The sequence below is a fragment of the Poromitra crassiceps genome (assembly GCF_964638095.1).
Source record: "Poromitra crassiceps genome assembly, chromosome: 6".
Taxonomy (NCBI): domain Eukaryota; kingdom Metazoa; phylum Chordata; class Actinopteri; order Beryciformes; family Melamphaidae; genus Poromitra; species Poromitra crassiceps.
Window position 1 is genome coordinate 63686628 of NC_139627.1, and position 25114 is coordinate 63711741.

The window sequence follows — 25114 nt, forward strand, 5'->3', positions numbered from 1 at the left end:
AAGCCACTCCCATCACTCCCAACTCCTCAAATACCAACAAGACAGAGCCACGCTTTGGCAAGTGCCTTAGGCGACCTCCTCAACACTCTGAGGGGGCCTATACCGTTTTATGGAACACGCTCCATGGAGCAGCACTCCGTATCGGGAACAAGTTGGGTGGGTGGTCTTTAGGTTTGGGCATTGGGTGGGTGTGGTTACTGTCGGGTTAGGAGTAGGGTCTCCAGGGGAGACCAGGGTTGAATACAAGACCCAGGGGTCTTCAAGCCCCAAGCCCAAGCCCCTAACCCAAAACCAGGGCGGTACTACTGCCCCCTGGGCGGTACTACCGTATTTCCCAACTCGTCCTGGATGACGAGCTCGAGGTATGTGTGCTTTGTAGCGGTCGGCCCGTCCTCCCTTCCATAAAAACGCTATAGGCTCCGCGGAGAGTTAAGGTTGCCAACAGTGCTTGTCAAAGCGGGACTCTGAGATGAGTTTTTGCCATTTTCCAACATGATAGTAGTAACCTGACGCTGCTAGATGGATGGGTTTGCTTCACATTCTGTTTCACAGTGTTGTGAACTCAATACCGCCCCATCTGGCGGAGTCAGGTTATGATCGTAGGCCTACAATAGACTTCTATAGAACTCCCACAATGGCATGACACGACACCACGAGAGTGTGACATTGAAGTAAAACGGCAGCCAATAAGGGAAGGGGGGTTGGGGTGGCAGATGGGCCTATATGTTTGCCAACGGGTGACCGCGGTTTGATCCCCAGCGTTTTCAAAGTACATTTCAACCATAAGCCACATATCAATATTTTACAAACTGTGTGTGTGTGTGTGTGTGTGTGTGTGTGTGTGTGTGTGTGTGTGTGTGTGTGTGCGTGCGTGTGTGTCATTGTGCCTGGGGTGTGGTACTCCCTTTATTTCTGTTTATTTCCCTTATCCCTTCTTTGGTATTGTATTACTTGTTTGTTACATTTAGTTTCACACAGATTTATGTAATTTATGTAATTTGCTGTTGGTATGGTCTAAGTTGTATTGTTTTTGTTGTATGCAATTACTGCTCTTCTGTTGTGCTTTTCTGTTTATGTTTGTTTGTTGGTTTATGTTGTTTTATCAGAAAATCATTGGTAAAAAATAAACTAACTAACAAAAACATTGTCTCGGAGTCATGTTTTCACCTGGGGTTGAAAATAACATGAATAATAAGAATACATTTTCTTAATCTTGTGGCTACGTTAAGCACGTCTTGTGCTTACGTTTTCCTTAAAATGTTCAACCTTAAGGAGAAGATTTAAGGGTGTTTTGTGCAACCGATTCTATTGTATGGACACATTAACTCGGACTCTAAGGAGAATCTTAACTTAAGGTGCTTTGTGCAACCGGCCCCCTAGCTCTTGGTGGGCGTTCATCTGCCATGAGCGGTTGAGAGAGAGAGAGAGAGAGAGAGAGAGACAGAGAGAGAGAGAGAGAGAGAGAGAGAGGGGGGGGGGGGGGGAGAGAGAGAGAGAGAGAGATATGCACAGTAGTGGCAGTATGATACAGTGAGTGGACTCCTCTTATAGTGATCACTGATCTCTCTGGGACAGGTGAACTTGATCACTATAAGCAGATGATCATTATAACTTTTATATTATAACATTTCTAGTCTTGTTCTTAGTGACAATTGATGTTCAAACTAGCCTGTTTGTTTATCTGGTGCAGCACTGATATGTTCTATTATTCCAGCAGAGGGCAGCAGCAGCCTATAGGTGGCAGCCACTGTTTGACTCCATGCTGCCATTCAGATGCGATGCTCAGTGTGCAGAAAATGCAATATCCAATTGCATCACCTCTGATAACTGACAGAGAAACAGGAAACAAAGTAGCTGCTGAATATTCCAACAGTGCATCCAAATGACAGCCAAGGAATATGAGCTAAATCACAGGAATAAATTAGGTAAATAGCCTATTGTAATCAGAAGATCATTTAATTTACTCATTGAGGTCTTCTTCTTCTTCTGTGGTGTTTTATGGCAATTGGCATCCTTTATGTTGCAGCACCGCCTCCTTCTGGATTTATCCACCCACTGTTTCCCTACATTCTGTCCCCCTTCTCCTCTCCTCCCTCTCTCATTGAGGTCTTGTAAGACTATTTCTTAATTATGATAAATTAGTTAAACACAAATGATTGGATCATACTAACTACATGTATTTCCCTAATAGGTTTTTGGAATATTTTGTGATATCATCACACTCATCACCCTTCAAACTGCTCCCTGCTTGAATGATTAAATGTCGTGTTCGTCGACACTGACGGGTGGTGAGGAAACCTGCTATGACTCAAGCTGTTTGAATTCAGAGACCTGTGTGCGTGTGTGTGCGCGCGCATGCACGCGTGTGGAAAAGCCTGTGTCGTATGCTGTGATTGGCTAGTTCACCCTGATTGGTTGCTTTGGATTTTTGAATGAGGCAGAGGTAGGGGAAGTCATTGTAAGGAGGTTAACAAGATAATAAAAAAAAAAAAATGTGTGAGGGGAAAACCATCAGACGCAAATTATTACCAGAGTACTTTATATACATATTGAAACATGACTTTAGCGGGCCTTTAACTGTTTTATCGTCATTTCCATAGTTTAGCCTCCTCTTTGTTTATGCTCACATGATTGCCCCCCCCCCCCCCCCCCCCACACACACACACACACATTAAACCTGAAGGCAATCTGTAGCTATCATTCTAAGCAGTTGCCGTCACTAAAAACCTCTCCAACAGGCGCCTGTGACAAGTGTGTTTATTGGATTTTCTTTTCATTAGTCAACCAGACATGAGCTCAGCCAGACCGGCCCGCGCCGCTGTGTTACATACATAGACCCTCCCCCGCCTCCCCATCCCCTTTACTGGTACGTTACCATGGAAACAGGCTCAGCACCCGCCTCCTCCCACAGTCCTTTCACACTTCCTGATTCTCTTCCTTCTCCTTGGATCCCGGTATCCAATCCATCCTTCCATCCCCCGCCCCCCACATCCCCCGCCCCGCCCCCCACAACATGTACAATATTTTACAACCCTAAGAGGCGTGGGGAATGTAGAGGGATAATAAGCCATGGAGTTGAGATCATAATTCAACATTTTGAGGCGGAGGAGATGATTCATGTGACTTAACCAATCAAACATTCTACAACAAACATGGACAGTTTTTTTTTTGGTGCTCCATGGCTGTTTGTCCTTGTTTGGAGATGTTTGGTCAGATTCAACATGTTCAATCCTTGTTGCCCGTGTTTAGCCCATGGCACAGCAAACATTCTTCAACATGGCCTTTAGAGAGACGATATGAATGAGATATAAAGAACACATATTGTCAAAAGGGCCTTTCTGTGTGGAGTTTACATGTTCTAGGAACCCCCCACTAAAAAACATGCAAAAATAGATCAATAATAAAAGATTAAAATAAGAATTGTTGGTCATTATTGTTGGCATCTTCACTGCCTCAAAACGCTGCGTGTATATCAATGCCTATCTGAGGCGCAGCACCCAGGAGTGTCATATGATATTACAAAATGTTCCCATAGAAATGTACAGTGTCTTTTTACAGAACCCAATGTCAATATACAGTCATACACTTCCATCTGCACTGCTTTGAGTTCTGGAGCTCATTAAAGATACTAGCAATGTTGTGTGCTATGCGCTCAATTTATAGGGTGGAGAGACTCTATAGATAGATGATGCGCTATGGGCACAACATGTTGTGGGATTTATGATATCAGACATCACTGATGATGTCATAAATCCGACATGAGTGACATCATCAGTGATGTCATAAATTAAACAAAGTGACATCACTGATGATGGGCGCGCAGGAAACAGTGGATGGATAAATCCAGAAGGAGGCGGTAATGCAACATAAAGGATGCCAACTGCCATAAAACACCACAGAAGAAGAATTGCTGGTGATGTCACAATGAAAACAATTGATTTATGACATCACTGATGATGTCACAATGAAAACATGACCAAAATCATGAACAGACACTGCCCGCCCACCTAGGCAATTTTAATGATGATGACGATGATGATAATGATGACATGTTTTAACCTCCATCATAAAGGACCAAAACCAGAACTTGGGCGAAACCTCAGGATATATCATATTTGACAAAGCGGGGCAGTAGATACTCGTCATTGAACATATACAATCTTCAGTGTACAATAGTCAGTGCCTGAGACATTCGTTCAAAGCAGCAGTGGACCCTGAAAGTGGCCATTTTGCCACTTTCTCCCAACAATTACAGTTGAGTTGATATTCTGGGGAGATGATCTTAGCATTTTCAGAGGAATTGTTTTGAAGAAGAAGCTGCCTGAAGTGTCGGTATACCTTTAAAATGACCCCAGGATAAACACAAAGTACAGCATGTACAGTCATGAATGCACGTAAAGAACGTTAGCATAACAAAACGAATCAAGTTACCTTTTCAGGAATTTTCTTCATGTCTTTATGAATGAGGTTTGGTAGGCTACTTGGGTCATGAAACATTTTCTATAGTAATGTGTCAATAGCTGTTTAAAAAAACGGCATTAAACAAAACGTGAGGTTTGGGAAGTCTGCAGGACACGGATCATTTGAAATGTTTCAGTAGTAGGCTAGGCCTCCAGTATGCTGTCGCTAAATCAGTTGAGCACGCTCTGTGTTCTGCTAGTAGGGTACCTGAGGTGACGGGGGGGTTCAGCTGCAACAGGAGCCCTGGCATCAATAATGCAGTGATAGATTAGTCAGCCTGACCCCCTGTCTGCTCCTCTAAACACCCGGGACACAGACCATACATATACACCCCACACGGCCCTACACTTTCACCAGCCTGAGGTCAGAGGTCATACATACACCCCACACGGCCCTACACTTTCACCAGCCTGAGGTCAAAGGGCAGCAGGTGGACGTCCGACTTTAACGGATATTCCCATGGCAGACATTTTGAATTTACGCACACTTGAGGAATCTATAGCCCAGCTATCTCACACGGCATACAAACGTGTATTGGTCCATTTATAATTTCACAGATTCCCCACTGAAAAAATGCATCAGAAACAAATTAATGTAAATACTACAAAGATCGGTCGTAAGTAATTTGGCCCACGTATATCTACCCTACCAGAATTTAGCCTTAGCTAGCTGCTAATGCACGAGTAAGCGAGCTAACTACTTCTGCAGAATTCGCTGTAGTTGCTCTCAAGACTGCTAGCTAACTCGATAGCTGTTAGGTTATCTGAAGTCGTCCTCACTTATTAAGTAGTGATAGTTTTATATAAGACAATCTTCCGTGTAGAATCACCACCCTGATTATTCAAAATGGCCACCGTGGGAATAAGGTCAAATCATCATTCCCACAAAAAGCCTTTTTTTAATTGCAACTTACCTGTAAATTGATTGTTTGGGTAATTTCCCTCAACCAGGAGGGGGAGAAAGGGCATAAATAAAGTAAGCTTGGACGTGGTCGGCTATGGGAACATTTCAGAGGTGTGCCTCGCCTCGCTATATCAATATTCTTTACATTATTTTTAAGGCATTTCTGCTAAATGACAGAGTACAGAGAGAGAGCGAGAGAGAGAGAGAGAGAGACAGAGAGATACACTGTGGGGGAGAGAAAGGAAAGTTGAGAGAGAGAGAGAGAGAGAGAGAGAAGGAGAGAGAGAGGGGATGGCATGTGACAAAGGTCACCATCAGCCAGCCACGTCTGAATCCATGACGTTCAAAGTAGCCGGTGTCGTCTGAACAACCATTACAACGTTTCTACTGCGCTCAAACCAAAAGCACACCCAGGAAACAACCCATCCCCCCCCCCCCCCCCCCACAACCCCACGACAGGAGATATGTACAGTACACAGATATCTTACAGGAGATCCAAGCAGGTTCGTGCGGCTAGAGACCATTCAGTTCCGCATTTATCACAATTAGAAACACACAGCAGGCAATCACACACACACACACACACACACGCATACACACACACACACACACACACACACACACACACACACACGCACACACACACACGCACGCACGCACGCACGCATACATACAACAGCAGTCTAGTCTGGGCAGTATTGCACTGCAGCGAATGTTAAGAGGATGACCCGACTCGAGGCTCCTGCGGTCATATCTTAGGTCCAGAAGTGCACGGGCGAGCGTTATCTTTGCTAGTTTCTAGCACTCAAAATCTCTCTTTTTTTTCTGTTAATCACCACTGGGTCAGTAGATCAAAGCACCAGTTTCAATGACCCAGTGGTGATTAAAAGGATAATTTTTTATTTATTCTGAGTGCTAGAAACTAGCTAACTAAGATAACGCTTGCCCTTTGCCTCGGGCGTAAGATAATGGTCTCATACATGCAAGGGTGTGGGGTGAGTCTTTCCATCTGAACAAGTGTTTCTTCAGAGTTTCTGAGGGTCGTCAGTTCAGCTCCGGTCCTGTCATGAGTTCATCTCCCCATCATAGTAGCCTTCCCTTCACCTTACAATCAGGGATACTTCTGATTATTTGAGGTGGGGTTGTATGAGGTACTTATCAATAGTCAGTGTGTTACAGTACCTACAGTAGATGGTTGTATGAGGTACTTATGGATAGTCAGTGTATTACCTACAGTAGATGGTTGTATGAGGTACTTATGGATAGTCAGTGTGTTACCTACAGTAGATGGTTGTATGAGGTACTTATGGATAGTCAGTGTGTTACCTACAGTAGATGGTTGTATGAGGTACTTATAGATAGTCAGTGTGTTACCTACAGCAGATGTTGTATGAGGTGCTTATGGATAGTCAGTGTGTTACCTACAGTAGATGGTTGTATGAGGTACTTATGGATAGTCAGTGTGTTACCTACAGTAGATGTTGTATGAGGTACTTATGGATAGTCAGTGTGTTACCTACAGTAGATGTTGTATGGGGTTCTTATGGATAGTCAGTGTATTACCTACAGTAGATGGTTGTATGAGGTACTTATGGATAGTCAGTGTATTACCTACAGTAGATGTTGTATGAGGTACTTATGGATAATCAGTGTGTTACCTACAGTAGATGTTGTATGAGGTGCTTATGGATAGTCAGTGTGTTACCTACAGTAGATGGTTGTATGAGGTACTTATGGATAGTCAGTGTAGTACCTACAGTAGATGGTTGTATGAGGTTCTTATATATAGTCAGTGTGTTACCTACAGTAGATGGTTGTATGAGATGCTTATGGATAATCAGTGTGTTACCTACAGTAGATGGTTGTATGAGGTTCTTATATATAGTCAGTGTGTTACCTACAGTAGATGTTGTATGAGATACTTATGGATAGTCAGTGTGTTACAGTACCTACAGTAGATGGTTGTATGAGGTGCTTATGAATAGTCAGTGTGTTACCTACAGTTAGATGGTTGTATGAGGTACTTGTACCTCATCCAACCCCACCTCAAATCATCTGAATGAATCGCTGACAGAAAGAGGCAGAGGAGGAATTGAATAAATACAAATAAAAACAACGCTCGCTGAAGCTTCACTGCGCGGTGGCGGGCGTGGCGGTGTGGCACGCTGCCAAGGACATGTTGGAAGAGGAGGTGCTGATGGCTTTGGGGGCCTGGCACCTGCAAACAAGGAGAGGAAACAACAATCACCACACAATTTCCCTCCAAAGGAGCTAATCCCCAATCTCTGCCTTCACATAGAACCTCTAGACACAGTTTAATGAGATGAGTCAACAGCACTGGGATTACAGGCTGTTGAGCCAGAGGAGATAAAGCAGCAGATTAGAGGGTGTGGCTAATCCTGGACAATCCTGTTTAGAGATGCAGCGACTCTAATGGCTCATTTCCACCACATGTAACAGCACAGTACAGCTCTACTCGATCTGGTCTTACTCGGCTCTACTTGATATAGACTCTGTTTCCATAGCAAGTTTACTCGCCTCCGCCCACACCTGGTTGTCATAGCGACCGCATATCTGCCCTCCGCCCATAGCCGAAGTAGGCTATAACGTATAACGTTAAAATTAAATCCATACACGGAACTTTTTAACTGATTATGAAATACTGGTGCCTCTAAATGACCTACAGTGTACATGGGCAAATGTGACAATCGGCTAGGAGAATGGATATCACTTTGTTACTCAAACTCACATGCATGCACTGCGTGGGGGACGGGAGAGGCGCTACGGGGAGAACCCCAGCGGCAACTCACCAGGCAAGACCGCGGCTTCGCTAAACCCCCGCTTGCGGCCTAGCGGACCCAACTACAAAGGGCTTCCCGAGGAGCTGACTTTTTCTCTCTCAAAACAATTGAAAACCACCGTCATGTTAAAGCTGAGCAAGGAGATCGATTTTATTTCACCAGAGCCGAAGGCAGCAACACAAAAGAAATAACTTCTGGAAATAACAGAAGAGAAGGTAAGCCCCACTGAACTGGTATCCAGCATTGACAGTAGATGCCTACAGTAAACACGATTCTGCCTGACCAATCAGTCGTCTGCAGTGTTTTCACGTCACGGTATGGTACCGGGTCCACAGCCCTAGAACCTCAACAGACCAGGGACCAAAAGCAGCACGACTCAACCCCGACTCAACCCGGGCTGTCCACGTTTTTGATCGGTGGAATGAGACAAAAAAGCGAGACGAGCTGTGCGGGGCCGCGTTGATACCAGCAGTGGAAATGGGCCATAAATGAGTTATAGCAGTCAGATCCAGGCTGAGGAGGAGCAGCAGCTGGTCTCCTACACACAAAATAAGGTATTCAATGAACAAGACCCGATGATATCAATCAATAGTTTGATATTTTGAATATTAGCAGATTATTGAGATTGTGGAAGAAGAATGGGACATTTCTCATTCAAATTACGAGGCACATGTAGCAAACGTAGGCCATTTTCTCCACACAATGTGACAAGTTTACAAAAAATAAACAACTAAAATAAAAAATGTCAAGGTATTGTCTAAATATGTGTGCGGACCTAAACATGTTGCCTTTCAAATATCTTAAAAAGAACATGGGGTAAATTATTATGCTGCTATGGTGATGATGAGTGTATCAAATGAAAGTTACAGTAAGTTTAGGTTTAGGTTCAAAGTGTTGCAGTTGACATGGTGGTGAGGTAGAGCTTCAGGATTACCAGGAGCGAGACTTTCGGACGCGCCTGGCTCTGTCCTTGGTGGGGGAGCTGTCCAGCGAGGGGCTTCGGTTAAGCTCCGCCTCCGATGAACGATCCAATGAGGCGGTGGTGGGAGGAGTCATGTCCAGCTCCAGGAACATGATGTTCTCAGCCTATACAAATTCATACACACACGCACGCACGCACGCACGCACGCACGCACGCACGCACGCACGCACGCACGCACGCACGCACGCACGCACGCACACACGCACACACACAAAGTGAGCTGTGGTAAGTGGTGGTCAACTTCATATTCAACAGACATACCGGTACTTTTTTCCTATCTGAAAAAATCACCGTTCAATATCACCGTTCATTAATAAGTATCGTATATTATAATCGTCCCCATTATAAGTATATAATATATATCATATAATATATGATATATATTATATATATATATAAGCTATATATATATTTTTAGCTATAAGCAGTTAGCGCAGGACTAAGGGTTTCCCACAGAGCCGTAGCGCCGCCTGCTATTGGTCAGTGATCGCCGAGCTGCACGATCATTGGACAGGCGACCTGTCAATCATGCCCCAAATCATAGTCTGCTTTATCATCTATTTTACTCTAAATGGGACCAGAATTGACTAAATGAACATCAGCTGTGTTGAAGAAGACTTGAAACTAGTGATTGAGACATAAACTCATTAAGAAAGTGTTTACTGAGGTCATAAATGAAGTGAGAAGTAGGATGATTTTACCCCCTGCTGGCCATTAGAAAGAATGCAGGTTTAACGCACATCCACATTGTCTTACTTTTGCCAGCCGCGGAGGTTGCCCCTTGGTAATACCACACACACACACACACACACACACACACACACACACACACACACACACACACACACACACACACCTACCCTGTATCTGGAATGAGCTCCCATCGCTATGGCAACCCTGGCGTACTGGCTGATGGGTCGTTTGTATCCGACTGCGGATGCTGGCCTCTTCTTCATCTGGGAGAACTTACTGACTCGTGGAAGAGGAGAGGGGGAATCAGTCACAAACACTAAATCAATACCAGACCAGTATTGAAGAGAGAATCAGTCACAAACACTAAATCAATACCAGATCAGTACTGAAGAGAGAATCAGTCACAAACACTAAATCAATACCAGATCAGTATTGGAAAATACACAGTACATTGTGAAATTCTCTGACGACACCGCCATTCTTAGCTTATTACACAGAGATCAAGACACATCACTTCATCACTCTGAAATGAAACAGTTTGTGGATTGTGTGGTGCTCACCACCTTATTGTGAATGTAAAAAAACGGAGATGATATTCAAACCAAAGTCAGTTGGTGACCACAGTTCATTCATATCAATCTTGGTGTCCACATAGTTTGCTCACAAAGCATGTTCATGTTGAAAGCCTTTGCTCTAGGCTACAACAGATGATTACTTTTTTGAGAAGGCTTAGGGCTCTATTCTCCCCCTGGCCTTAAATTTGTGTTTATGGCTGGGCCCAGCGCTATTAGTGGGCGTGGTCAGGCGCATTCCCTAATTTTTCCTTGACGCTAAACGCCAGAATGCGCGGCGCTAACCGTTTAACCACGCCTTTTTAAGCGTAGAATTATTCACAACTGTGGCCATTTGTGATCTCCAGTAAACCAATCACATTCTTCCCTTTCAAGCTCCGATTCCAGGGAGACTCCAGTCCGGTCAGAAAAGCCCGACAGTGAGAGAGAGCGAGAGCGAGAGAGGGGGAGAGAGAGACAGAGAGAGACAGGGAGAGAGAGAGAGAGAGAGAGAGAGAGAAGGAGAGAGAGAGGGGGAGAGAGAGAGAGAGAGAGAGAGAGAGAGAGAGGGAGAGAGGGGGAGAGAGAGACAGAGAGAGAGAGAGAGAGAGAGAGAGAGTGGGGGGGGAGGGAGAACTGAGAGACACAACTGAGAGTTGCTTTGGAAAGGAGCTCGCACCGCATCGTCAATACACGTTCGCTAATAAAACTGTTTGTGGCAACATGGAAATAACTATATATATTTAGCTGATTGATGGATAGTTTCCCATTCAGTCCCTGTTTTGGCCAATTCTTCCTTTCACTTTTGGGACATGGAAGAATGTCTCCAGCACAGTGTTGTTGATGAGAGGAGAGAGGCTCCAGCACAGTGTTGTTGATGAGAGGAGAGAGGCTCCAGCACAGCACTGTTGATGAGACGAGAGAGGCTCCAGCACAGTGTTGTTGATGAGAGGAGAGAGGCTCCAGCACAGTGTTGTTGATGAGACGAGAGAGGGGGAATCCTCGCGCTGTGTCACCACGGAGGTGCTGCTGAATAAGGCCTGGTTTTGAAAAGCGCTAACCGCAAAATTAACGCCCGTTGGGAAGATCGCTTTAGGCCGGTATTTAAGGCCGAAACGCCCATTCTGGCCTATTCTGCCACTGCACCACGCCTCGTCAGCGTAAAGCGCATTTCGGGGCGTAAAAACATGACGCTATCTTCCTGAGTCAGCGGTAGGCAGGCGTGAAGTGTGTTTTTTTGCGTTTAAGGCCAGTTTAGCACCTAAGGCCAGGGGGAGAATAGAGCCCTTAGACTCTATGGTGTAAATAGTATGTTTTTGTTTCATCATAAATAAATAATTAATTTAGAGAGTGTAATTTGGCTTGGAGTCCAAGTTTCCGTGTGTAACAATATAGTCCTATCTTATGTTATGTTATCTTATGTTATGTTATGTTATGTTATGTTATCTCATCTGATCTTATCTTATCTTATCTTATCTTATCTGAAATAGCAGCATTACCTGCCAAGATAAGCTTCTACTACTGTAGCAAAATGTGATCTAACTCTCTCTCCGGTGATGACAGGAAACGAGATGGAGACAAAGGTCAAAGGTCATGAGTGCTGATTCTTGAGTACATGGTTTGCACCTTGAACCTGCCGGGACGTCCCACGTGAGAATATGTTCAGGTCCAAACGCACACTCCACACTGACCTTTCAGCAGGGACGAGAGGCTGGAACTTCCACTGGTCCTCCTCGGGGTCGAAGGTCAGTCTGTTCATGATCTTGTTCTTCTCCTCCGGGGGAATGAAGTTCTCTATGATCAGATACCTGCGGAGGCACGGCACACGTCAAAACCAGGCATCCTACAAAGGTGGCTGTTTATAACCAGGCATCCTACACAGGTGGCTGTTTATAACCAGGCATCCTACCCAGGTGGCTGTTTAGAATAAAATATCAAATTCTTCATATATGCAATCCATATTATGCTGAAAATCCCCAGTGTTTTGCCTCAGTCAACCTTACCAATATACAGAAATATTCATGAGTCATATTATGCATCGACAGTTTTCACGGAATTGTGTTGCTAGGAATTAGTTTGAATATTTCCTTATTTCCTGTCAGTTATTGCACCAGCAAACACTCCAACAGGAAGTAAACTGGGGGGCGCGATTTTGAATGTTTATGTTGGCGACTTGAAACCGTCTATAGGAAAATATACGAATGGAGCTTAATGCGAAAGTTCAGACAGGAAGACTGCCTTGTTTTCATTCACTCACTCGCCCTCCTTCCACAGCCCCCCTGCATAACAGCTGATTAGGGGGCGTTAGCAATCTTTTTGAAACCAATTAGATTTAGCCACATCGCATTCAGCCAATCCCACGCTTAAAAGCTGTTCTCCTCTCATACTCTGTCTGCTGTCATTTCAGTGCGATAGACCCTTTTCACGGGGGCCATTTTGTGTCAAATTGGCAGGGTAAACACAGGTGCAAGCAACACACTAATGAGGGTTTCCAAATTCCAATCATTGGCAGTTGGAAACCCTCATTAGTGTTTTGCTTGCACCTGTGTTTACCCTGTCTTTTTGACCCAAAATGGCCCCCGTGAAAAGGGTCTATTGCTGCAACCCTCCTCCACCCCATTCTCTTCCAGGTCTGAGATCCCCAGCAGCCCTTCTCAGTTCTCCATCACCAGCACCAGGTCCAGACTCCACAGGGGGATATGATCCTATTCTCAGCTGCACCACCCCTTCATAGTCATGGAGTATAATCTTGTTGAAGTTGTTTCTTTCAGCAATTTTACAGGTTGATGAAAACAGTTGTCATTAGCAACACTGAATTATTTTGCCGTAACAATAACATCAAATAATAAACTAAAAAAATGAAATTTGCAATTCTCGAGGCCAGGGGTTCCCAAACTTAAGAATGCCATGGCCCACTTTGAAATTTGAGAATCTTCCGGGGCCGACCCAACCCTTTACTCACAACTCTGATCAACACACCAGACTAAGATGATGTATTTCCCTACATGTATTTTATATTATATATTTTTTATTTCATTAACAGAGCATGTGAACTTGGGCATGAGGGAAATTAATAATCCATCCATCCACATACAAAAACATCTAGGCAAAATACCCCAAAGCAGATTGCCAACATTTTCTCCCCCCCTTACTCATCAGAAGTATTTGCATGCATAACACATTTGTTGAGACAAAATGTGATCTGAACAACAACAGAAGAAATCAATCCATGAGCTATTAATGTTATTTAGGCTGTGAAAAATGCTACCTTATCTGTAAAAGGGAGACTCGTGGTACCCATTGAACCAATTTTGATTCAGATACATTGAGCTGAGAGGTCAAGGGACCCCTTTGAAATAGTTTTCCCTCGCCCAAATTTAACCTACGTTGGAGTGTTATTTACCCACATTCCCGACAAGCTAGCAAATTATGCTTGGTACCAATCGATGCCTTAGGTCTTCTAGTTTCTTCTGATAACAGGATCTCCACTGTAGCTTTAAAAAGGACTCTGGCTGCTACAGACATTCGATTCCCCGCAGACAACTCGCGGGCCACCTGCAGTACCTCCATGGCCCACTAGTGGGCCTGCACAATCTAACAGGCAATGTACACCAGATGCGTTACGGCTGCGTTGCGGATCCGGTAAAACGACTCTCGCCGATGTTAATTGATGGGCGATACATGAGCTACGGAAAAGAATTACGCACCTGTTGTATTTTTGTCGGATCCCGCATACGTCTGACAGATGACATGAGTGTGGGTCTGTTCATACGTCTGACAGATGACATGAGTGTGGGTGTGTTCAGAGCTGGACCGCATCTGTTCTGGAGGAGGTGTACATTGCCTATAAGAGTGCAGAGAGCCTCTAGGTACCCTGAATACCTCTGGGCGAGAATGATTTTACAAGCAGGTTTCTGCTTTCCAGCCTTCAGCTTGGTCTGCAGTCAGGGACCTGTGCCAGACGGTGTCCAGCCTTTAGCCTGGTCCGTAGTCTGGTCAGTAGGAACTGTGCCAGACGGTGTCCAGCCTTTAGCCTGGTCCCTAGTCTGGTCAGTAGGAACTGTGCCAGACAGGGGCTGCATATTCCAGCACCGGGCACAGGATGCTTGTTATGTTGGACTCACTTGAACTTGAGTTCTCTGGTGAGCTCGTTCTGAGTCTGCTCCAGCTCCTGTCGGCTCCTCACATGCTCATCATTCACGTCCTGGATCTCTGTTTTGATGCACTGCAGCTTGGCATACAGCTAGGAGGAGAGAGAGGGGGAGAGGAAGAGAGAGAGGGGGAGAGGAAGAGAGAGAGGGGGAGAGGAAGAGAGAGAGGGGGAGAGGAAGAGAGAGAGAGGGGGAGAAAGAGAGAGAGAGAGGGGGGGAGAAAGGGAGAGGGGAGAGGAAGAGGAAGAGAAAGAGAGAGAGAGAGAGAGAGAGAGAGAGAGGGGGGGGAGAAAGGGAGAGGGGAGAGGAAGAGGAAGAGAAAGAGAGAGAGAGAGAGAGAGAGAGAGAGAGAGAGAGAGAGAGAGATGTCAGCCACTGATGAACTGGTCTCTACCAAGCTGCAGTTTGGTTGCCCGTAGCAACAGCACTCGAGGCACTGGTGTCTGGAGAAATGGCCAGCCAATCAGAACATGGCAACATGGCAACCCTCCTCTCCTCCTCCTCTCCTCTCCTCCCCTCCTCTCCTCTCCTCCTCTCCTCCTCCTCTCCTCTCCTCCCCTCCTCTCCTCTCCTCTCCCCCCCTCTCCTCTCCCCTCCTCTCCCCTCCTCTCCTCTCCTCTCCTCCTCCTCTCCTCTCCTCTCTCCTCTCCTCTCCCTCCTCTCCTCTCCTCCTCCTCTCCTCTCCCCTCCTCTCCTCTCCTCCTCCTCTCCTCCTCTCCTCTCCTCTCCTCTCCTCTCCTCTCCTCTCCTCTCCTCCTCCTCTCCTCCCTTCCCCTCCTCTCCTCTCCTCTCCTCCCTTCCCCTCCTCTCCTCTCCTCTCCTCTCCTCTCCTCTCCTCTCTCCTCCTCTCCTCTCCTCTCCTCCCTTCCCCTCCTCTCCTCTCCTCTCCTCTCCTCTCCCCTCCTCTCCCCTCCTCTCCTCTCCTCTCCTCCTCCTCTCCTCTCCTCTCCTCTCCTCTCCCTCCTCTCCTCTCCTCCTCCTCTCCTCTCCCCTCCTCTCCTCTCCTCCTCCTCTCCTCTCCTCCTCTCCTCTCCTCTCCTCTCCTCTCCTCTCCTCTCCTCTCCTCCTCCTCTCCTCCCTTCCCCTCCTCTCCTCTCCTCTCCTCTCCTCCCTTCCCCTCCTCTCCTCTCCTCTCCTCTCCTCTCCTCTCTCCTCCTCTCCTCTCCTCTCCTCTCCTCCCTTCCCTCCTCTCCTCTCCTCTCCTCTCCTCCTCCCTCGCTCCCAAGCTTTCACACTGCACATTCTTTGAGTTAGCCCAAGACCGACTGCCTGCGCTTCACACTCGCATCTTCTTTAAGTGGTCTAACCCTGACTTTAGTCCAGGTCTATTCTAGTCTAGACTTTAGTCCAGGTCTAGCCTAGTCTAGAATTTATTCCAGGTCTAGCCTAGTCTAGACTTTAGTCCTTTAGTCCAGGTCTAGCCTATCCAGTCTAGCCTGGTCTAGACTTTAGTCCAGGTTTGCTGTACCACTAACCTGAAAGATGATCACTGCAAATCATTTGAATTGACTTGCATCTTGAGTCTGACCACAGCCTCAGAGGACATCTTGACAAGGCTAAACTACAGTATCATAAAATAAATATCATAAAAAGGTACTTCTTGGGTTTCTTTGAGCTTTTTTGTCCTCACATCACCTTTAGCTTGAAATGTGGTCTGCATTGCTGGAAGTGAGACATACAGAAGTGAGACATACAGAAGTGAGACATACAGAATGGACTTTACCATCAAAATCCTCTCTCTTTTGTATACTCAAGGACGAAGCCACTTTTGTCCACATTTATGTCACTGAATAACTGCGAGTCCTTGTGAGTCCTGACCGGTAGCGAGTAAGTTAGTTATACTCACTCCCCAGTATAAAGGCACGTTAATCAGCTCCGCCAAGGGAGCTAGCTCTCTTGGTGTAGTGGTTAGCGTGTGCGCTTTGGAAGCCGGAGGTCGGCGGATCGAATCCTGTTCCACCGCTGGGAAAGCCCTTAACATGGGTTGCTGCAAGTGCTGTGTTTATACAGTGTTTATACAGAGTCCATCTGAACATTGTTGTTTCACCGCGGCAGACCCACATCAATTACATCCACCATGACATAATGATGTAGCACCGCGGCTAAGTCCTTATGAAGTCTACTTCACATCTTTCCTTGACCTCATGACGTTTTCCATCCAGGTCAAGGAAACGTGGTTAGGAAACGTTTTTTTGGAATCCGCCTTATAGTGATCATGGTTATAGTGATCAACCGCTTATATTGATCAAAAAGCTTGGTGCTGAATCATTCCTATACACATGCTGTTTAAATAATCCACATAGTGATCATTTTGGGCCTTGTTCCACCTGGACACAATGGAAAAATGTTTAGAACAACAGTCATTTTTTATTTTATTTTTACTTTCAAACTGCCTAAAATGAGCCAACGAGATACAGCAGTGATACTTGATGCATGTCTGTCTGTATAAGGAGAGATCGCAGCATTGTGGACGAGATGTCTATGTGAGACCACTTTATATGTACTGTATTCATGCAACACAAATATCAATTAGATGGTGATCTGCATGAGAAATAAAGAAAAACTGTTATAAGGATCATCCGCTTATAGTGATCAATTTGACTCGTCAGGTGATCACTATAAGAGGAGTGCACTGTATTCTAGTGACTTGTCAACCTTGTTGCTGGCAGTGTGAGTTACAGGCTTAGCGTCGCCCTGAGCTAATAGCTAAACCTGTCCAATGAACAGCCAGTGTGAAGAGCACTTCCTCCCCGCAGAGTGAGGTCACCATGCAGAGGGAGCAGGGAGGAGGGTGCCACACGTGCCGGGTTAGCGAGGTCAGCACGGGGTCATGAGGTCACCACGGGGTCATTAGTCAGGTCACACACCATCCATTGTTTGGGGTTAGTCCTGCTGGCAGGGGGGGGGTAGTGCAGTGAGTGGGGACGTGAGGAGAGATGGGACCACAGGGCAGCTGGGGGAGGAGGAGAGGAGGGGGGGGTTTGGAGTGTTGTTTGGGGGGATTTCCCAGCGAGTTACTGGAGCAGGAGGGGAAAACCAGACTGAAGCCCTTGATATACTCCTGAGGTGGACAGAGACAGCTGCAGACACCACAGACGTGTAGTCGTCCTGTTATACTTTCTAGAGTCGCTCGGACGAGGACACGTGACAAGAGAGGGAGCGAGGGAGAGCGAGAGAGAGAGTTTTCCTTCCAGTTACTTTTCCTTACTTTTCTGTTTTACTTCTCTACTGTCGGTTTATCATTGTGTTATAGAGAGGCAAAGTGACCGCCTGCTTCCTGCTTCAGCACTGTACCAGAGATTTCTATCCGCCATTTATTTTCCCACATACATTTCGTAAAATGCTCATAAAAATAGTTTTACTTCGTCAAACCAAACGGTTCAGCTATATTTAGAATTGGGAGAGACCATAGAACATTTCACTGGGACCAAAACTTTAAAAAACTACATCAACGTTTTTTTTTCTCTTTAAACTCACATATTTGTTTGTTTGTTTTTTAACGTTTTGGTCTGAGTGAAATGTTATGTGGTCTCTCCTGTTTCTAAATCCTTGAATCTAAATCTAAGTCCTTGAACAAGGACAACTATTTTTATAAGCATTTTACGAAATGTCTATGGGAAAGTAAATGGCGGATGAAAATCTCTGGTACAGTGCTGAAGCAGGAAGTAGGTGGTCATTTTGCCTCTCTATATCATTCTAACACTGTATGTATTGTTAATAATATTGTTGTAGGCTAATTCGTAGCAGTATTAGTACAGTAGTACAATTGTGTCTCACCTGATTCTAACTGATTCTGTCCTATTTACTAATGTATATATGCACTGTTTACTTTGTTGTTAGATCAGTTATATCTTTTGTCGATTGTCCTGAAACGCTTTGGCAATTTTGTTGTTATTACATTTATGCCAATAAAGCAAATTTAATTTAATTTAATTGAAAGAGAGAAGCAAACAAGGCATTGACAGTGAACTAGTGCAGTGCCTGTCCCCCCCCCCCCCCCCCCCCCCCACAATGCACTCTGTCAGGTCCCCCTAAGCGCACTCCCCAAGTTTGCAGTCGATCCAACAAACGGTTCTCCAGATACGCAAAGGACAAACATACAGAAGTCGATCGGACGGACAGTCCTGGAGATACATGAAAGCTGTAATCTTATTGGTTGGACTTTTCGAGAACCGACGAACGGTTCTCGAGATACCCAAAGGACAGACAGAGAGACAGACAGACACTGCTGGCATTCTGTACTGCAAAACACCTATTCAAATTCAGCGTCTGTTTTGGTTTTCCAGACCGTGCGGACATGTCCGTGCGGACACAACAAATTTAAGGTATGTTATCAGTACGGAGCCTGCACGTACACCCTCTGATGATGAAGTCTACGTCACGTGCTGGACCCTGACAGATCCACGAAGTATAACTTGGGCTTGAGAAGGTTAGCATGGACAGTGAGAAGAGGCCAGAGAGGGAGTGGGGTTCAGGTCCAGTAAGAAGTGAGACAGGGGACGGCAGGACAAACCTTGAGGTACTGGGTTTTTAAGTGTGTGTCCAGACGGGGTGTGTCCGAGGCAGGGGGGTCATTAGGGTCCAGGTCGGGGTCAGGGGTTCAGGGGTCACGGGGTAAAGAGGGACACACTGACATTAGGAGACATAAGAGGAATATGTGTGTTTGTGTGCGTGTGTATCAAGGTGATCATCGTTAACCAAAACTAACAAAATAACAACAACTAGGAGTGATTTTTTTTCTCTCCCTATCCCTAACCCTAACCCTAACCCTAACCCTAACCCGTTAAAGAAATGAAAGAGATAACTAACTGAAACTGCATTGTGTGTTTAGAAAACTAACTAAAATAATATAGGGGTGCACCGATCACGTTTTTTGCCACCGATCACCGATTGCCGATCACCTATGAGAAATATCTGCCCAACCGATCATCAACCGATCACCGATTACCGATTACCGATCACCGATATATATATATATATATATTTATTTTATATTTTGTAGGCTAAAGGGAACTGCCAACATGATTTTTTGTGTGTGAGATAATTGGAGCACAAGACTGTGTTGAACTAAATGGCTAGTAGTAGTCCAGTTCCCTCAGTTCAGTTTATAAAAGAACAAAAATAATTCCACTTCGGGATTTCCATGTTACCAGTTCAATGCAGTTCAGTTCACTCAACAAAAATACTCCATTTTCCGGGATTTCCCTGTTACACAAGGAAAATAACTTCGACCCAATTTAACTATTTTATCGATTAAGCTAAAGCGGCTAAAGCTAACCGGAGCTATTAACGTTAGGAGGATACACGCAAATATGGATCAAACACGGTGAAGAATAGGGGGTTCTGAATATGGCTGATTCAGGAATAGGACGGATAGTGCTCGCCCTGGGGTGTCCGTAAAAACACGAGGCAGGAGACAGATGGGAGTTCAACCGTTTAGTTGTCAGTTCTCTTCAGTACAGTACAGCAGTATAGGCTCTTTACAGCATTATGACAGGAATAGTAGGATTGTGTGTGGTCTGGAAAAAGGAGCCAATAAAATATACAAACAGGTCAGTAACCAAGCTTGCTGTTATATAGGCCAATTATAGTGATAATTAACAACTAATAATATATAAATGATAATTAGGTAAACTGTAAGTCAGTTACTCTTAAACACCAGTCTTGAACCATGACTAAAGCCAAAGAGCTCCCACTCATAGAACCGGGGTTATGCACAATAACCGTCATACATTGGGATCCGCATCGAACGAACATCAAAAGGACCCGCCCATCGAGGCCGAGTTACAGTGTTATAATTAGCAGCACTATGAGTGTGATCTACATAATGGTGACAGGGTTACATGACAGGAGAAACAACAGAATCACAAGCTACACACGAGCTAAACTCCATCTGAGTAGTGGCATTAATTAGCGCAACAGACAATCAAACCGCACTAAGTGCATGCCTAAACAAACGTTATTGCAATGATTGCAGGTAGATCGATCTAAAACCAAAAGGGAATGCAATACAGGAATATTAACATAATAATGACTTACTGGTTGGTCATATACGCACACATGGAAGAAAGGGATTAGAACATGTTCAACTGTCCAAAGAAAGGAAGAAAGTCCGTCTGAACGGAGCGCACATCCACATACGCAGCAGCACACTTTCGCTTCCTTCAAAGTGCCCGCGGGAACATCAATGCTTGCGTGGAAATTGTCTGTGTGTGCACGTGCACTACCCCGACTACCACCGTGTCAATCTGGGACTTTAATACACACGGACTTAACAGCATGCAAATGCCTCGGTAGGCGGGAGGACTGGAGGTAACTTCTCTTCTGCTGAGTCTGCTCTAATCACCAGCTGATTTGTGTGATTCAAAGACGCAAGGGGTGTGTTGACAGTCTGGTGCGGTGTGTGGCTGTGTGGAGGTGAGTACACTGACGAAAGCAAAGCGTGTGCTTTGCAACACAATGATATAAACGTTAGAGCACAATATGAAAGTTAAACGATAGATATTGAAGACATGAAAATGGGCTGCCTCATGTTTCTCACGTGCAGCATGATCGGCTATGCGATCGACAACATTAAAGGAATATCGGAAACAGCAGATCAAATATTTGAGGTCCAAATCGGCCGATACAGATTGCGTGCCGATCGATCGGTGCACCCCTAATAATAATATAGAGAGAATGTCTTTGGTTTTCAAATTATTTCATACATACTGTAGTATTTTGAGTTCTGGTTAATGAAACACACCGACTTTTCCTCTGACCTTTTTGAATCTCATCTCTGACAAAATACCCCATACTACAAAAAATAGTTAAGACTGAAACTAATAAAAATGTAAACAAAACTAAGCATTTTCAAAAAACTAAAAACTAAACTAGCTAACTAACTACCAACTTTAAAAACTAAGAAGTAAAGTGAGATTGAAAACAAAAAGTCAAAACATGGGGGAACAATAAAAACGAATGAAAATTATAATAAACTTGGTGTGTATTAGGGCATTCACGACTAGTGAATTTTACTAGTCGACTAGTCGTCCCTAAAGGTAGTCGACTAGTCGACTAACCGTTTTTAATTTATTTTTAATAAATTAATTTTTTTTTTTTTTTTTTTTTTTTTTTAATCTTTAAGAAAGAACATGAGGTATTTACACGACATACATGGAATATCATATCCCATATCCCCCACAAAGAACATCAAAACACAACAAAACAAAACAAGAAAACTGCATAAGATACACAATAATCCAAGAACAAACAAGACTATTGGACAAACAACCAAACAAAAACAATGCATTCAGCTCCTATCCTGATAAGCCTAATGACACTGGGGTAAAAAGTTCTTAAAGTCAAACTCTGTATGTGGTTGCCATATTTTGGGGATGTCTAAGAATCTGCCTTTGCTCTTGTAGTAAATGTTATCCAACATATGGTAGCTTGAGAGTTCATTCCACCAGTGAACTACAGCTGGGGGATTGGATGCTTTCCAATTTAAAGCTATGCATTTCCTAGCTGCCAACAGGGCAAGATCTATGTATTTACTTTGAATGCATTGTTTTTGTTTGGTTGTTTGTCCAATAGTCTTGTTTGTTCTTGGATTATTGTGTATCTTATGCAGTTTTCTTGTTTTGTTTTGTTGTGTTTTGATGTTCTTTGTGGGGGATATGGGATATGATAGTCCATGTATGTTCTTTCTTAAAGATATAATTTTTTTTTTTTTTTTTTTTTTTGCTAAAACGACTAGTCGACTACTAAGCACAGTGTCGACTAGTGGTTTTACTAGTCGACTAGTCGACTAGTCGACTAGTCTGTGAATGCCCTAGTGTGTATTCCTGTGCATTTGAAGATGTCATGGGTGTGTGTGTGTGTGTGTGTGTGTGTGTGTGCGTGTGCGTGTGCGTGTGTGTGTTACCTTCTTGAGTTTCTTGGTCTTAGCCTCCACCTCCTGTTGCAGGGAGGTGAAAGTCTCCCTCAGCTCCAGGGTCTCATCATCCTGGACCAGCATCTGCTGCTGCATCTCCCTCTCCTTACACAGCTGGAAGCACCAACACACACACACACGCACACACACACACACACACAGACACACACACACACACACACAGACACACACAGACACCACGCACACACACACACTCTTTACACTCCAGTCCATTCAGTTCAACTCGTCACGTGAAAGCCACATGCACGTGCACGCGCACACACACACACACACACACACACACACACACACACACACACAGACTGTTTCACCTGCTCTGTGATCTCCTGCCGTTTGGTCTCCAGCATCTTCTGCTGCTCGTTGGTGTGATCCATGATGTTCTTCCCACCCACCAGCAGCTTGCTCTCCATTGCCTGCAGGGAAACCACACAGCAATGCTGCTGACACACCAGGAGCATTTCTTTTCCATGCGATTCATTTGCACGTCAACAATATTTTTCGAATCTATATCCAGTCAATGCTACCGTGCATACAACGGCAAAGTTTTACTGAGCGATATTGCAGCGTTTATTTGACCAAACCAAGGACGATGTTTGATAAATGTGCTTCTGACAGGTTCTGACAGGTTCTGACAGGTACACGTCTGTTGCTGTGATCGATCGGCGGGTCAAAATTCACCTCGCAATTCCGTGCTGTTCATTCCATTGGGCTAGCTCGGGCTTTGGCAGAGGAAGTGATACTGAAAGCTGTAGTTCCTCGAATGGCCACTTGAGGCTGGACCCAAAAGATAATTTTGCAAGTCAAGAAAGTCGCAGTTGGTGGCACTATAAGTTATAAATGAGAAAGACTACGCACAACCAGTCGTGTACAGTAAGTGACGTCTCTCCCGCCGGACCATTGTTGTTGATAGTGTGACGTATAATAAAAACTAAACCTTACGTTTCAGTTTCAGGACAAACTGTGACTTTCTTGACTTGCTAAGTTATCTTTTAAATGTGTACCCCGTGACACAATTCAAACGGGATCAAAACAAGTAACGTATCGCTCCGTTCATCACCATTCATATTTTTTCCAACGCTGGTATACAGAGAGAGGCAGGAAGTGATGTTTACTTTGGCTCTCTATTCACCTTATGTTCAGTCGCGGGGGTGGGCCAAATTCTTCCGGGTCCGTCTAACACTTCCGGCAGTCACGGCGCCAAATATGAAAGAACGTCATGAAGAAGAGAGTTGTTTTTGTAGTGGACAGCGCAGGGTGTAAAACAAAGAACGTAGCCTACTACTTTGAGCTCGGTACACAGCAAGCAAGCGGAGTATCCACAGCCAGGTCAGATAACGTTATCGTCGACAATGACGAGCACTTTCTTGTAAAACATACCTGGACTCCAACAAAGAAAGCTTCAGATGGTTTTCTCTCCTCCGAGTGCTCAAGCCACTAACGTCAATAAGACCCGCAGACGTTAACGTAATTCCCTGGAATGCGAGACTTAACGAGCCAGTTACATGGCGTTGCATTCTTAGACATTGCCGTTTGCTTTTATTTGGTATGTTACATACAATTGGCTAAATTATTAGTTAATTCAGAGTTAGATGATATTGGAGCAGCGCAGCCATTTTTTATTTTATTTTATTATTATTTTTAGCCGGAAGTCGTAGGACGGCCACAGAACCGGGTCAAATGGGCGTGGCTACATAAGGTGAATAGGTGTGCAGCTAAGCACTGAAATAGCCCGTAGTATTAGAATACCAGTAGTCCCCCACACATATGCTGTGTGCATACATGCCTACATGTGCACGTGCAGCCCCGGTCTGGAGGTTTGAAAATGTGGTCGACCTAAAGTAGCCTATAAACGTCTATACATGCAGGCTACTGGTCAGACAACTATACGTTGAGAATGGTACCTATTTGCCAAAGGTTTGTATATAATACACATAGTGGTGTTACTGTATGTGTGTATATTGAACAAAGTGTCAGGTGCAGGTTTGAGACGTGTGGTCAGAGTATGAGTGAGTGAGTGATGTCAGGTGCAGGTTTGAGACGTGTGGTCAGAGTATGAGTGAGTGAGTGATGTCAGGTGCAGGTTTGAGACGTGTGGTCAGAGTATGAGTGAGTGATGGATGTCAGGTGCAGGTTTGACAGGTGTGTTCAGAGTATGAGTGAGTGAGTGATGTCAGGTGCAGGTTTGACAGGTGTGTTCAGAGTATGAGTGAGTGAGTGATGTCAGGTGCAGGTTTGACAGGTGTGTTCAGAGTATGAGTGAGTGAGTGATGTCAGGTGCAGGTTTGAGACGTGTGGTCAGAGTATGAGTGAGTGAGTGATGTCAGGTGCAGGTTTGAGACGTGTGGTCAGAGTGTGAGTGAGTGATGGATGTCAGGTGCAGGTTTGAGAGGTGTGGTCAGAGTGTGAGTGAGTGAGTGATGTCAGGTGCAGGTTTGAGAGGTGTGTTCAGAGTATGAGTGAGTGAGTGATGTCAGGTGCAGGTTTAAGAGGTGTGGTCAGAGTATGAGTGAGTGAGTGATGTCAGGTGCAGGTTTGAGACGTGTGGTCAGAGTGTGAGTGAGTGAGTGATGTCAGGTGCAGGTTTAAGAGGTGTGGTCAGAGTATGAGTGAGTGAGTGATGTCAGGTGCAGGTTTAA

The 25114-nt window shown here is 44.9% G+C and overlaps 1 protein-coding gene across 1 annotated transcript in view; it reads right to left on the reverse strand.

Annotated features, from left to right (window-relative positions):
* Window positions 1-7494: 7494 nt before the first annotated feature.
* kif3ca (kinesin family member 3Ca) overlaps window positions 7495-25114 on the reverse strand; it is a gene marked incomplete at both ends in the record, with an annotated part of 43546 nt that continues 25926 nt past the window's right edge. Inside the window, 7 exons of the mRNA XM_083638353.1 lie at window positions 7495-7582; window positions 9100-9251; window positions 10008-10116; window positions 12083-12199; window positions 14516-14634; window positions 22449-22571; window positions 22790-22891. Of these exons, the coding sequence (XP_083494479.1) occupies window positions 7495-7582; window positions 9100-9251; window positions 10008-10116; window positions 12083-12199; window positions 14516-14634; window positions 22449-22571; window positions 22790-22891 (810 nt within the window). The remainder of the gene's footprint in view (window positions 7583-9099; window positions 9252-10007; window positions 10117-12082; window positions 12200-14515; window positions 14635-22448; window positions 22572-22789; window positions 22892-25114) is intronic.